The sequence below is a fragment of the Delphinapterus leucas genome, chromosome 10 (genome assembly GCF_059928025.1).
Source record: "Delphinapterus leucas isolate spDelLeu-1000000601 "Yukka" chromosome 10, BTC_Dleu_Yukka2, whole genome shotgun sequence".
NCBI classification, from domain to species: Eukaryota; Metazoa; Chordata; class Mammalia; order Artiodactyla; family Monodontidae; genus Delphinapterus; species Delphinapterus leucas.
This window is the reverse complement of record NC_143138.1, coordinates 42,932,941-42,946,627: the sequence shown is the minus strand read 5'-3', so window position 1 is coordinate 42,946,627 and position 13,687 is coordinate 42,932,941. Positions and strand designations below refer to the sequence as shown.

The 13,687-nt window shown below is 35.5% G+C and overlaps 1 protein-coding gene across 1 annotated transcript in view; it reads right to left on the bottom strand.

The window, feature by feature from the left end:
• Window positions 1-5,081, bottom strand: part of GFRAL (GDNF family receptor alpha like) — a 54,846-nt gene extending 49,765 nt beyond the window's left edge. Inside the window, 3 exon segments of the mRNA XM_089919872.1 lie at window positions 691-843; window positions 2,970-3,135; window positions 4,986-5,081. Of these exon segments, the coding sequence (XP_089775998.1) occupies window positions 691-843; window positions 2,970-3,135; window positions 4,986-5,081 (415 nt within the window).
• Window positions 5,082-13,687: the final 8,606 nt, after the last annotated feature.

The following is a 13,687-nucleotide window of genomic DNA, read 5'->3' as shown; positions in this document are numbered from 1 at the left end:
GATGGATGAGAGGTAAACCTTTCTCTTATAAAGTGGGGGAAGGAGGATTCTGAAAGAAGCGGTGAGAACTCTGTGAAAACAGGTGCATTCCCAAGATGACCACTTTTCGGAGAACATACATAGGGACACTGAGGATATGGAAATTGATTACATTAGGGCTATTGGATCCCACGTATCTCTTGGAAAATCTTTCTGTAAGCTCAGGACACATGTCAACAAGCTTGATTACCACTACTTCACCATCAGGCTGGCACTTTGAGTAGACAATAAATAAACGCATATTAAATAATCAAGTTCTCCTATCCAAAGGCAAGCATAAGTCTGGGTAAGTGGTTATACTTTGGTCTTCCTCAGGAGACCCTGTATTCTTTACCAACAGAAATGGTATCTTATTTATCTTTTATCATTTAAGTCTTGTGCAAAGCCATAGTGAGCCTCACAAATATATGTATTGAATGAGTGAATCTATAATACTAATGAATTATAATAGAAAGAAACTTGAAAATTGTGGTTAGCAATTACAGAAATATGTCATGCACTTACTGAGATCTACAGCTCACAGAACCTAATTACATGAAGAATTAATCAAGTAACCAGAAAAAACAAGAGTTCATCAAATTACATAGATGTGGTTCATTTTGACATTGTACTTTTCAATGACAGTAAATGTTTCATATAACGATGTATTACCTGATTTGTTGATGCATTTTTTTCCAAGCAATTTCTTAATGGTACAGTAGAGGTCATCAGAGCAGAGACAATTTTTAAATTGGAAATTGCTTTCTGCTAAAGACCAGATACTTAAATTACGGGTGGATGAATCCTTCATCTGGCAGGGGTTGCCTGGATTTCACAGTCAAACATGTAACACTCTAGATATTAATCTGAATATAATTTTTGAGGCCTCCTATCCAAGGTACATTAAAGCTTTAAAGAGCCTCCCCCTACCCAAAGCTTTTAACGTATTAATTTTAGTAATCCATTATTAGAGTGAAATTATCTGAGGTTGCTACAGCATGTCCATATAATTGACTTTTCAAGCAAAAACTATTCCTACTGTTTTCCCCACCAATATTTACTTTCTAAAATAGAATAAAACTTTCTGTATTTTAAAGGAGATTTGTCCCCACTTAGAATGCCAACTTTTTCTCTTTAATAATAATCAAGGCTGCCCTTACACGAGGTGACCAGAATGCTCTGTAATCTTAGCTATTTTGTCAGTTTAGCAATTGTATTAGCTGTTTGGTCTTAATCTCATTTTATTTACATGTCATTCCAAGATAATAATAAGAGACAAGCAAGTGGCTCTAAATTTATCATGGGAAAAAATGTGGTCCTGACTCTTAGAAAGCACTTAATATTATTGAATAGTGCATCTTTCATAATTACCAATATTTCATGTTCTGCTTTAATTTAAAAGGCCATATTCATCTACCCAACAATTTTCTTTTACTCAGTTTTCTGAATAAAACTACTTGAGTACATTTCATTTGTGTATTTGAGAATATTTCTATTTCAACTTCATGTATGGTATAATTATGCAAATTTACCATTCACTGCAAATGACTTGCTATTTGTATAGTGAAATCAATAAATATGTTATAATTCATGACACGCTGAATGTGATATTTTAAATTGCCTTATAAAATATAACAAGGAGATTCATCATCAAAACAAATAACAGACTTTTTTTTGTCATTGTCCTTTATTCTCATCTTAATATTATTATGTTATTTGAGAAAACTTGCAATTGAAATTATTTTCCTGAACTGTAATGAGAATGTTGGATTAGAGACCTATAACTTTCTTTGGCATATGAACATTGCATGTACTCCTTTCAAGGGCAGGGAAGAAAAGGAAATCTTGCTCCTTGTCTACATCCTATGTAATTCCTTGAAATCTTGTGGCTGGACAGGAGCTCTGATGTTGGAGATTGTGAATGTTGACATTGTTAGAACTATGGGTGGTTGCCTCTTAACCCAACACACTCTACCTTACATTTTTGGGAGGTAGAGGAAGCTCAGGCAGATAGGAAAGGGTTGTGAGCAGTACAGAATTTATTCTTCATGAAATGGTTGGAGTAGCAAAGTGAGTCATGAAAGAATATATTTTTATTTTTTCACTTTGGAGTTCTCTTACTGAATATGCCAGAAAGTTTATTGGGTTTTTACGATTTTATCATATTCATTATACAAGTTGATAAAACTTTTTATGTTAGTATAAGGTGTTTTGAAAAGTTATGTCATAATAATATTAGGGCAATGTCCCCTTAAATAATACATTTATCATTTTTAGTGAATGGAGTCTTACTATAATGCTCTCATTCAATATATATTCAGTTACTTGATATAGTCAGTACTTTTTTTTTCTGTTAAACAAATGACAGTGACTTTCCAATCTTCATATTCTCTACTCATTGGGCCTCCTCTCAAATGTTTGGAATGTAGGACTAGTTAAAAGCAAAAATATGTTTTAACTTGTTCTTGACACAGTTGGAATGGAAAATAGTGTATAGGTTGCAAAAATATAAAACTCACGTTATGTATATGCAAATAAATAATGTGTTTGATTATGACCAATGTTATCTTCCTATGTTATCCTGACATAGTAACATATAAGCAAAAGAACATTTTATTTGAAAAATTGTTGCCATGCTTCTGAGAGGCATGTGTATAATTGTAACATTAGTGAGATAAGTAAAATAATAATCTGAAATCCTGCATAAAGTTGCCTGCAGTGTCAATGCATTAGGGCCCTTGAGTAATTTAAGAACAGTCTTTTGTATCTAATTTCACTAATAAGTAATTGTAGGCAAATCACTTGAATACCAAGTTTAAGTAAGGTATTTAGAGAAAAAACTTAGTTCCTAGGATAGTGAAAGAAAAGAACAAATTCTATTTTTATCTCTGTAAAAAGAAATTATTTGAGTGTGTTTTAAACTTTTTATGTTAGTATAGAGCGTGTTTTACCTGACACATTGCAGGCACCTTCCATTATTCTCCAGGCTTGTTTACATCCATCTGCATCACTTAGGCAGAGTTCTCTTAAATATGTGCAATCAATGGTTTGGGAAGTGGACTCATTGACCAAGCATAGCCCCACAGCTTGAATAACAACAATAAAAGAACAACAAAAACAACAGCAGTATGGCAGTTATTTACCTCAAAACTAAGTGATTAATGATCAAGACCAGAATTATGAAAACTGAAATGTGATAAAATTATTACAAATCTGGAATGGATCTTAACCTCCCCTCTAGCTACAGATCTCTGTTTCTCTTATGTAAGATTCTTAAATAAAAAGTCTGTATTTGCCCTCTTTCTTTCTTACTGCCTATTCATTTCTCAATGTATAATTTATTGTTATTTCTATTGCTCCATTGAAACTACTTTAAAAAATGCTCCAATCGTCTCCATAACATCAAATTTAATAGTTTTAAGACTTCATCTTGCTTACTTTTATCATTGGGCATTTCATTGTCATTTTGTTCTTGAAACTCTTTTCTTTTGGCAACCCTCTCTTCTAATTCTCTTGATACTTATTCGTTTAATATTTTCTGACCACAGTTAGAATTCTTCCCAGGATCCTCTTACTTTTCTATTAAAGTATATTTGAAGCTTAGGTTCTGTCCTCAGACTTTTCTTATTCTCATTTTACACCCTTTCTGTGGACAATTCCATATATTTATGGTTTTAACTAAAATATCTAGACTGATGATTCTCAAATATCTAATTCAATCCTGTTATTTTCCAGTATTCCTGTTACAGATGATGTTCTCTCCACCTAAATGTTCCAGACACACTTCCAGACAATATTATCATCAGTAGTGTCCTGCTCATCACCACTCCCTGCTGGACCACCCTACTTCATCAGCAATTTCACCATTCACCATGGCACCCACACTGGGAACCTTGGGTTCATGATAGGCTCCTTTTCTGTGCTCAGTTTTACTCTCCCATATCCACTCTTGTATAGTTCATTGATTCTCATTTTGAATATTTGACCAACTCACCAGTTAGTCAGTCTGCCTCCAGTTCTATCTTATTCAGGTAGGTTCTTTACACTCCCTAATCTGCCTCATGTATCATTCTAGTCCTGCTGTTTCTCTGCTTCATCCTTTGGATGGTTCCTCTTAGCATGACTCTCCTATTCTTCATCATGTGCAATCTGGAGGTCCTCGAGCATTTATAGTTTCTCAGATGCTTCATGCTGCCTTGTACCTCTGAGCATTTACTGTATGTCACCCCTTTTCTTTTTACTCTGGAATAACCTTTTTTTGTCATTTAAGACTCGACACAATAACTACCTATTTTAAGGGAAAATTTCCCTGAATTCAATACCTGTTTTCCTACATTCAAATTGAATTCAACACCCCTCATCTGTTTCACTATAATCTTGGGAATTTCCCAACTATAGTATTTATTGCTCCATAATGAAAGTGTATATTTATTTTTGTCTTTACCACTGGGTTCTGGGGTTTTACTCAGCAGGCATTAATTCATGATCGCATCCCTATCATCAACATAATGATGGATCATACATATTCAGTTAATGCATGTTGACTTAACCAACTTGAATCATTCTTTATGGATGAGTTATATATAAATAACTCTTAATATTCAATAAATATAACACCTTCCAGATATTTACAAGTTATTTTGGGTAGAAGAGAAAAGATTCCAGCAAGTTTTTTAAAATATCAAGGAAGTAGCAATGTTAATTTAGTATATTGTACCAATTATTCAAACTAATTCTGCAAGCATACAAACTGACACTTGCTTAATCAATCCATAGAAAAATATGGGAATTACAATTGAGTTCTAGAGACAGTGTATTAACTATAGTCAAGAGACCTCAAGCTACGTCTTAATCAGAGCCAACTTATTTGAATTTTTAAAAAGATGATGCTATTATGAACGACTTGTCACAACATAGAGTTATAGGCTTCAAGTAAAGCCACAACATCTTCTTTTAAAAAAACTTACCTCTTTCCAAACCTCTTCTCCTAAGGAGAATCCATGAAAACTGATTGGATCATATGTATTACTGGCTGAGTCACTGTATTTGGAGATTAAGCCCATGCGTGTGACTTGGTCACATTTTTCTTGTTGAGGGCTAGAGTGGAAATTGACATATCAGCTTTCCGTGTTTTCATGTGTTCACGGATAACCTCACCTAGCCAAGCTCCTGTTCTAGGTTAGCAAGCCTAGAGAAAGAGAAAGAGCCACTTCTATTCTGGCCCAAGGTTACTTACTTCAATCCAGCTTGCCAAAGATCCTGAAGTAGGGATTTCATGTCAGAAAGTCAATTTATAAGCAACTAGAGTTTCATTTTTCATTGATCACTATTATCTTGTGAATACTTCTCTCAGGAAGCTTTTATAGGTGATGGTCTCCTGGGTATATCATCAAACCTCACTTGTATCTCAGTGCAATAATCATTAATGAATTCTACATATTATCTTTCCCAAATGTGTTTTATTTTCTTTCATATTTAAAATTTTAGGTTGAATAATCATCTTGATTGTTTTACGTGATTTTCCATGCCTTCCACTCGGAAGAAATACTGAATCAAGTAGGAAAACCACTTCAATGGTTTGGCCCAGAAAAATCAAAATAACTTCAGCTTTCCAGAATTTTATCCATTCCTGACTATGATTTCTGGCCATGTATTTAAGCCAGGAGTTTTCAAGGAGCATCTTGAAATGCTAAGTGAGAAACAGGTTCTATTTTAAAATAAATAAGATGGAGAATATTGCACATTTTATCACCCTTTAAAGATGTATAAGACTCATTAGGCTATTAAATGCTTTGTTTTAAAAATTCACTATGTCTCACATTTCTTTGGCTGCAGAACTTTCCCGCATTGCAAAGCCTATTTAAATGATGTTGAACAAATATTCTGAAGCACACACTATGGGAAATATTGATTAAACCTATCAGATAGCACAATTTTGACCCTAAGAGTGTTAGGTATGATTTCCCTTATTCATGCAACCTAGTGTCTAGGTTAATTTAGAAGTGAAAGTTGAAAACAAGAGGCCATCACTACCTTTTCAATGGGGGCCATAATGAGGTTGTAATTTATTTTATGTGTTTCATTATATTGCTGCCTGATCTACAAAAATTAAAGTTTCCTAGATTTCTCCTTATTATAAATGATAGAAATAAGGAAACATTATTAGCAATAAATGCAAGGAACAAAATTTTGAATAAGAATTACTTAAACCCCCCCAAACCTGAAAATATATAAATGATTTTTTCTTTCTTGCCTTTATTTTCTTTGACTAGATTTATTTTGACTTCCAACATAATTTGAAATAAGCTTCTTTGTTTTCTTGCCCTCAAGTGTGCCTTTATTCATCAATATCTATTGGCAGAGAGTAAGCAGAAAATACACTGGCTTTGTTTTAATGAGTAAATTATTAATATTCAGCTACAATTATAACTATCCCTTTTTCTGAATGCAATTTGTAGATTCTATTGCATGCTGATGAAAATATAAATAGCTTCTCCAATAACACATATAGCAAGTAGGTCTTCATAGAGTCTACCTTTAAGTATACATTATTTTTTACTAACATCTTACAATGCATTCACACTACCCAAGACAAGAGAGATAAGTTCACACTTTATCTCTAGGTTACAAAAATTGACTGAAATGTGAAGAAGCATTTGATGTCATGTTGTGTTACTCTACTAACTGCCTCCTTCTTATTAAATATTAACACGTAAAATCAGGGAAATTGAATGGTTTAAATTAATCTAATTTCAATTTAATACCAAAAAAATAGATAATAATTCAAAATTTGTCATCTTATAACTTGTAAATAGGTACTGGAAGGTTTCATTTCTAAAAGGCTCTAGTACAGATGTCAATTACTGATCAATTACTTAAAGTGATTGGATTATTCTATATATAAAAAAGATTATTCTATATATAAAAAAGAAACAACCTGAGCTGTTAATGCAATTCTCACATTGTGCATTTTCTATAGAGCTATAAATGAGTAAAAGTAAGTGTACATTTTTGCAAAATTAAGAAGCTATGTTAAAGTATAAATTTGCAATTAATACTTTATATTATAAACATTTGTTAGCTTGACAGTTAAGTGACAGGAGACAGCATTTGTTTCACTGAGAATTGGTGTTATGAATTCAGATAAACCGGAAGCATAATTCACTTACCGAAGAAAATGAAAACTATCATGGTAGCCAACTTGGGGCTGTTCACCTGGAAGAAAAGCAGATATCTTTTTCCAACCACCTTCTTAACAGCAACTATCCACAACAAGGTTTCAGCTTGTACTCCTGCTTCCTAAAAACATCACTGATTCAAGTCGGCTTCCTGTCACCACTTCCTCACCAATCTTTCCTGAGCTGTGAACTTTCCTAAATAGGTCCAAATTCAATTATTCTCTTCTGAGTGTACTGATCTCCGATATTATGCTTCCAGGAAAGCCCAAGAGCCAGATACTAAGAAGTGATACATTCTCTGTGCAATCAGGAAAAAGGTGGGTTTTTCCCCCATTCAAATAGAATGTTAAACTGTGTACAAGCTTCCCAACTATAACTCAAAATTTTCCTAGACACTTGAGAATGCTCAGTTTCTACTTCATTAATTAGCATAATTCAGGCAATTTTATATCTTTGAGGATAGGAAAAAGGAGAAAAGGCATAAGCAAAGCCCAGGAAAATGTATGGGGAATTCAAGTTCCACTAGGATCAAAACAGTGTACTTCATCTTTCCAAACAAGAAATGTTCTTTACAGGTGCCCCAGTGTGCCTAAAACTTGTGCTGCTCTAGCCACAGTTCCTCTAACACTTCAAACAGGGCAATGTGTACGAAATGACTCCTCGACATTTGCCACTTGACACGATTTTTCTGAGCTTCAATGAGAGGCATTGCTATGATCTGAAGATCTGTGTCCCCCCAAATTCATATGTTGAAATCCTAAACCCCAGAGGAGATGGCATTAGGTAGAGCATTTGGGGGTTACTTAAATCACGAGGCACAACCCTCATGAGTGGGATTAATGTTTTAAAAAAAGAAACTCCAGAAAGTCCCTTGCTCCTTCCACCTTGTGAGGACACAGTGAGAAGTTGTCAGCCATGAATTAGGAAGAGGGTCCTCGTGAGACCGTGACTGTGCTCGCAGCTTGATCTTGGACTTCCAGTCTCTGGAACTGTGAGAAATAAATTTCTGTTATTTGTAAGCTACCCAGTCTGCAGTATATTGTTATAACAACCTTAGTGGACTAGACAAGCAGTATTTATCTCCTCTTACTTAGACTGTGTTCTTCCTCACCAGAATCTAGAACACATCATCCACCTGGGTACAGCCTGAGGCTTCGACTTTTAAAATAGCCTGAGACATTTTTGTAATGAACGCTTAGGAAGTAAAAAAATGCTGCATAACAGGAAATTAGGAAAAGACAGGCACGGATAACTATCTTGAGATGGGGGAGGAGCATTTGTGTGTACGAAGTTACACAATGAGAGGGTTGTTGATTGCATTTGTCCATATTTAATTTACACTAGAAAATAAGTTATAGCGTATTTTGTTTTCAGAATGCATGATGGAAAATTACAGACTCTGGAGTCCAACAAACTGAAATTATAACACTATTTTTCTCTGTAGGTGTATGTAAATGACTTTCAATCAGAAGTTATTTATATTTACTCTGTAAAATGGGCTGACTGTATCCATGGTTGCTATAAATGTTAAATATGTATATGAGGTTTATATTACAAGAGATAAACAAACGGCAGTTATATTGTACCCACTGGCTTAGTTATTATTTAACCAATAATTATAATGTCATAAAATTAATCATTTCCTTTTAAAAGGCACTGAGTCACTAAGCTTATATTATAAATTTTGTTGAGATAGTTATTCTTTTTGATATAAGATGACTAAAAATGGCTTAAGCTCAAGAAAGATTTGGTGGCTCTGTTGGTTTGCAAACTGGTCCCTTACACAAAGGGCAAGGAGAGTCTGAACAAAGGGGCAGATCACTCCGGATAGGTAGGTATCAGATTTAATAAGCAAAGGAACTTACATACAAGGAACTTGTTTGGGGTGAACAACAGACAATTAGATATTCGCAACCACCCACCAGAATCTTAAAATTTTATAGAGAGGCCTTAACTGGGTTCAGTCATGTGCTCCATCCAGATGGTCTCAACCACACAGAGCTCTCTCAAGGCTGAGTCCTTCAGAACAGCCCCACTGTGGGAACAGTGGACAGAACGTACATTCGGAGGACAGAGGAGGCAGGAAGGATCTTCCAATTGCCTGGGTCCAGCTCATAGATCAAACTGCAGTAACACCCCCTGGATGACCTCCTCCAAGAGGTTCTGTTAGTTGAAGAGTCCAGTGGTAGAGCTGATTTCCTGCATGTTTTAAACCTTCGAGGTCTGAAGGGCTTGCCATCCTGCATCTGAGTTGCTTTCTACTGTCGGCTCCATTCACAGGCAGCTTCTTTCCTCTTGATGGAAGATGATGTCAAGCTCTCAGCCTGCATCCTTCTCTCTTAGAAGCCAGAGTGGGAAGTGGGGCTCTTCCCATTAGTATTCCAGAATTGAGTTCACATCAGTTCTAGATGGGCCCCATGCCCATCAATCTTGCCAAGTGGAACTGGTCCCACTTGGTGCCCAGCATCATAGAGGCATTTGGAAGCGGCCCCACTGAACCCACAAGAACTGATGGTGGGAGAGGGATGCATTACCAAGGAAAATTGTGGTGTTAGGAGCCACATGTGAAGGAATCCTGGGTAGGAAAAAATAAAACAAAAACATTTTCAGTAAAGCATATAAATGTTGAATTTATGTGGGGCTACCACAAGTAAAATAAACTGATGAAACAAAAGAAAAGAATACCAAAATACTATTTCCTGTTCAAGGAAGGTTAGTTATAACTTTCTGGAGAGTGGTGCTATGCAGAACTGAATGCAGGGCATAGGGTGAATGGCTCTAATCTTTCCCAAACAGGTACAGCTGCTGAGGTCTATTGCTTACAGGTATAGAAAGCATCTGTGGTCATATTCCTGCTTAATTCAAAATAATAATTGTCAGCTGTGTCACCATCTAAAGCAGGGATTTTTAGCATTTTATTATGCCATCAATCTCCTTTCTCCATAGACCGCCCCTCCTTAGAATATTTTTAAAGGTAGTTGTTTTTTAAAAAAAGGTATTACTTCAACAAGGACCTGCTGTATAGCACATGGAATTCTACTCAATACTCTGTAATAACCAATATGGGAAAATAATCTGAAAAAGTATAGATATATGTATAATTGAATCACTTTGCTGTACACCTGAAACTAACACAACATTGTAAATCAACTATACTCCAATATGAAATTAAAAACAATTTAAAAAAGCATGAAGATTAGATCACTCCCTAACACCATACAAAAAATAAGCTCAAAATGGATTAAAGACCTAAATGTAAGGCCAGAAACTATCAAACTCTTAGAGGAAAACATAGGCAGGACACTCTATGACATAAATCACAGCAAGATCCTTTTTGACCCACCTCCTAGAGAAATGGAAATAAAAACAAAAATAAACAAGTGGGACCTAATGAAACTTAAAAGCTTTTGCACCGCAAAGGAAACCTTAAACAAGACCAAAAGACAACCCTCAGAATGGGAGAAAATATTTGCAAATGAAGCAACTGACAAAGGATTAATCTCCAAAATTTATAAGCAGCTCATGCAGCTCAATAACAAAAAAACAAACAACCCAATCCAAAAATGGGCAGAAGGCCTAAAGAGACATTTCTCCAAAGAAGATATACAGACTGCCAACAAACACATGAAAGAATGCTCAGAGAAATGCAAATCAAAACTACGATGAGATATCATCTCACACCAGTCAGAATGGCCATCATCAAAAAATCTAGAAACAATAAATGTTGGAGAGGGTGTGGAGAAAAGGGAACACTCTTGCACTGCTGGTGGGAATGTGAATTGGTACAGCCACTATGGAGAACAGTATGGAGGTTCCTTAAAAAAACTACAAATAGAACTACCATATGACCCAACAATCCCACTACTGGGCATAGGCCCTGAGAAAACCATAATTCCAAAAGAGTCATGTACCAAAATGTTCATTGCAGCTCTATTTACAATAGCCAGGAGATGGAAACAACCTGGGTGTCCATCATTGGATGAATGGATAAAGAAGATGTGGCACATATATACAATGGAATATTACTCAGCCATAAAAAGAAATGAAATTGAGCTATTTGTAATGAGGTGGATAGACCTAGAGTCTGTCATAAAGAGTGAAGTAAGTCAGAAAGAGAAAGACAAATACCGTATGCTAACACATATATATGGAATCTAAGAAAAAAAAAATGTCATGAAAATCTAGGGGTAAGACAGGAATAAAGACACAGACCTACTAGAGAATGGACTTGAGGATATGGGGAGTGGGAAGGGTAAGATGTGACAAAGCGAGAGAGGGGCATGGACATATATACGCTACCAAACATAAGGTAGATAGCTAGTGGGAAGCAGCCGCATAGCACAGGGCGATCAGCTCGGTGCCTTGTGACCGCCTGGAGGGGTGGGATAGGGAGGGTGGGAGGGAGAGAGATGCAAGAGGGAAGAGATATGGGAACATATGTATATGTATAACATTCACTTTGTTATAAAGCAGAAACTAACACACCATTGTAAAGCTATTATACTCCAATAAAGATGTAAAAAAAAATAAAATAAAAAAATAAAGAAGCAACAACAACAAAAAAACCCAAAACATTAACAACTGATGAGTCTAAATGAAAAAAAAAAAAGCATGAAGCTTGTAAAAAAAGGTATTACAAAGAAAATTACTCCTATGAAATATATTCATCAAAATATTTTTAAACACACTTGGGACAAAGTGATACATATGCTTCTTTATTAAGAGAGCAAATATCAAGATCCAGGCAGGTCTAATAAGACTGTAATTTCAGTTTAGTGATGACCATAGATACTAATTTGAGATATTTTCCATTAATGCACTATTATGTAAAAATATCTATAATTTCTCTTTGTGACAATACAGCACAAGAAGTACTGAATTTTAAATTAGAGTTTAGTAAAAATAGAATACAATTTTGCCCCAAGCAAATGTATAGGCACACCAGATTAATAAACAGTACCTTCAGCTCAATTATTTACTGAAGTGGAAACTGGCAATTGAATCAGAATATTTTAGAGGTGAGAGAAAATTACAAAAAGATCAGTTTCAGTAGTTTCCAGTGATAATGGGTATGTGATTTTAACATGTATTCTGTTTTGAATAAATGCTCTCAAGTAAATGAATCAGGAAAAAAATAGAGTTGCTCCGGTTGAAATTTGGGTGGCAAGCCTCAAGCTCTGGTCAGGGGGCTTTGCATTGCCATCCACAGCTGTCATTGAGGCATCCAAAGACTCCAGAAGGCCTGTTCAAAAATCACCTATCTCATTTACCTGTTTGCAAATTTTTTGTCACATAAAGAATCCATTCTCATGACAGTTAAATGAAATACATTAGACCTCGAGCCTCATCACTGGGCAGAAAACACTATGATTTCTATCCAACCAACACTTACTAAAAGCCTACATAGAGCTCTATGAAAAAATAAAACTGAGGCATGGTCCCTAGTTTCATGGATCAGATAAACCAGGGTGCAGAAGAAACTACATATAAAGAAAGAAAGAAAAATTTGTTAACAAAATAAAAACATAGTAAATGAGCGAATAATCAATATATTAGAAGACATTTCTTTTTGGAGCATAAGACAACTACTTTGTGTTTAATGACATTTGACTCCTCCCACCCTGCCCCGGAATAAAAACACCCTTGCATTTGTATTTGTCTACTTAAAATTTTGTAAGATGCTTACATCTGGAGGAAAGAAAAAAATCTGAACAGTCTCAGATTTAGAGTCAACCTGAAATTGAGAGCTCTGGAAAGAGGCTATATGTAGAATATAGAATATATGTAATATAACACACACATACACAGAGTGATGAGTTCCTTAACTATAAAGCCTGGAAACAGCGCTCTAAGACACTTGGTAATAAAGAAAGACATTATCCAGTATTTGGGGGGAAAAAATCAGAGAGTCTCTTTGCCTGATCCTGGAGGGTCTCAGGAGAAAAGAAAAAAGAAAAAAATAGGTCAACTTGCTGATGTACTTAATCTCCTCACAGTGAACTGGTCTCCTCACTTACAGACTGGTAGGAAGTGGCCATGACTCGGGGGACAGGATGGGGAGAAGCTGAGACACAGCATAAAAATGGGCCTGTGAGGTATACTCAGGGGGAACTCAGGTGAACTAATTTCACTGAAACTCATGGTGGGTGGGGAAATAGACAAATGACCAAATGATAGGCAGCCTTTATGCCTTGCCAAGGAAACCAGAATTTATTCACAGGGTAAAGGGAAGCCACTAGTGAGTTTTAAAAAGGAAGCAACCAGGTTACTATTTTGAAACATTGCCTCAGCAATACTATGTAAGATGGTTTGGAAACAGGATAATTACCGGTTATGAGGTTATTTCAGTAGATTAGGAGAGACGTGGGTAAGGCCTGAACTAAAAAGTAATGGCAATGGAGAGGATACAGTAGATCCAAAATATTTAAGGATTTGGAACTTATAGGATGTGGGGACCATTTGAGATGCAGAAGGGATGGGAAGGAGGAACC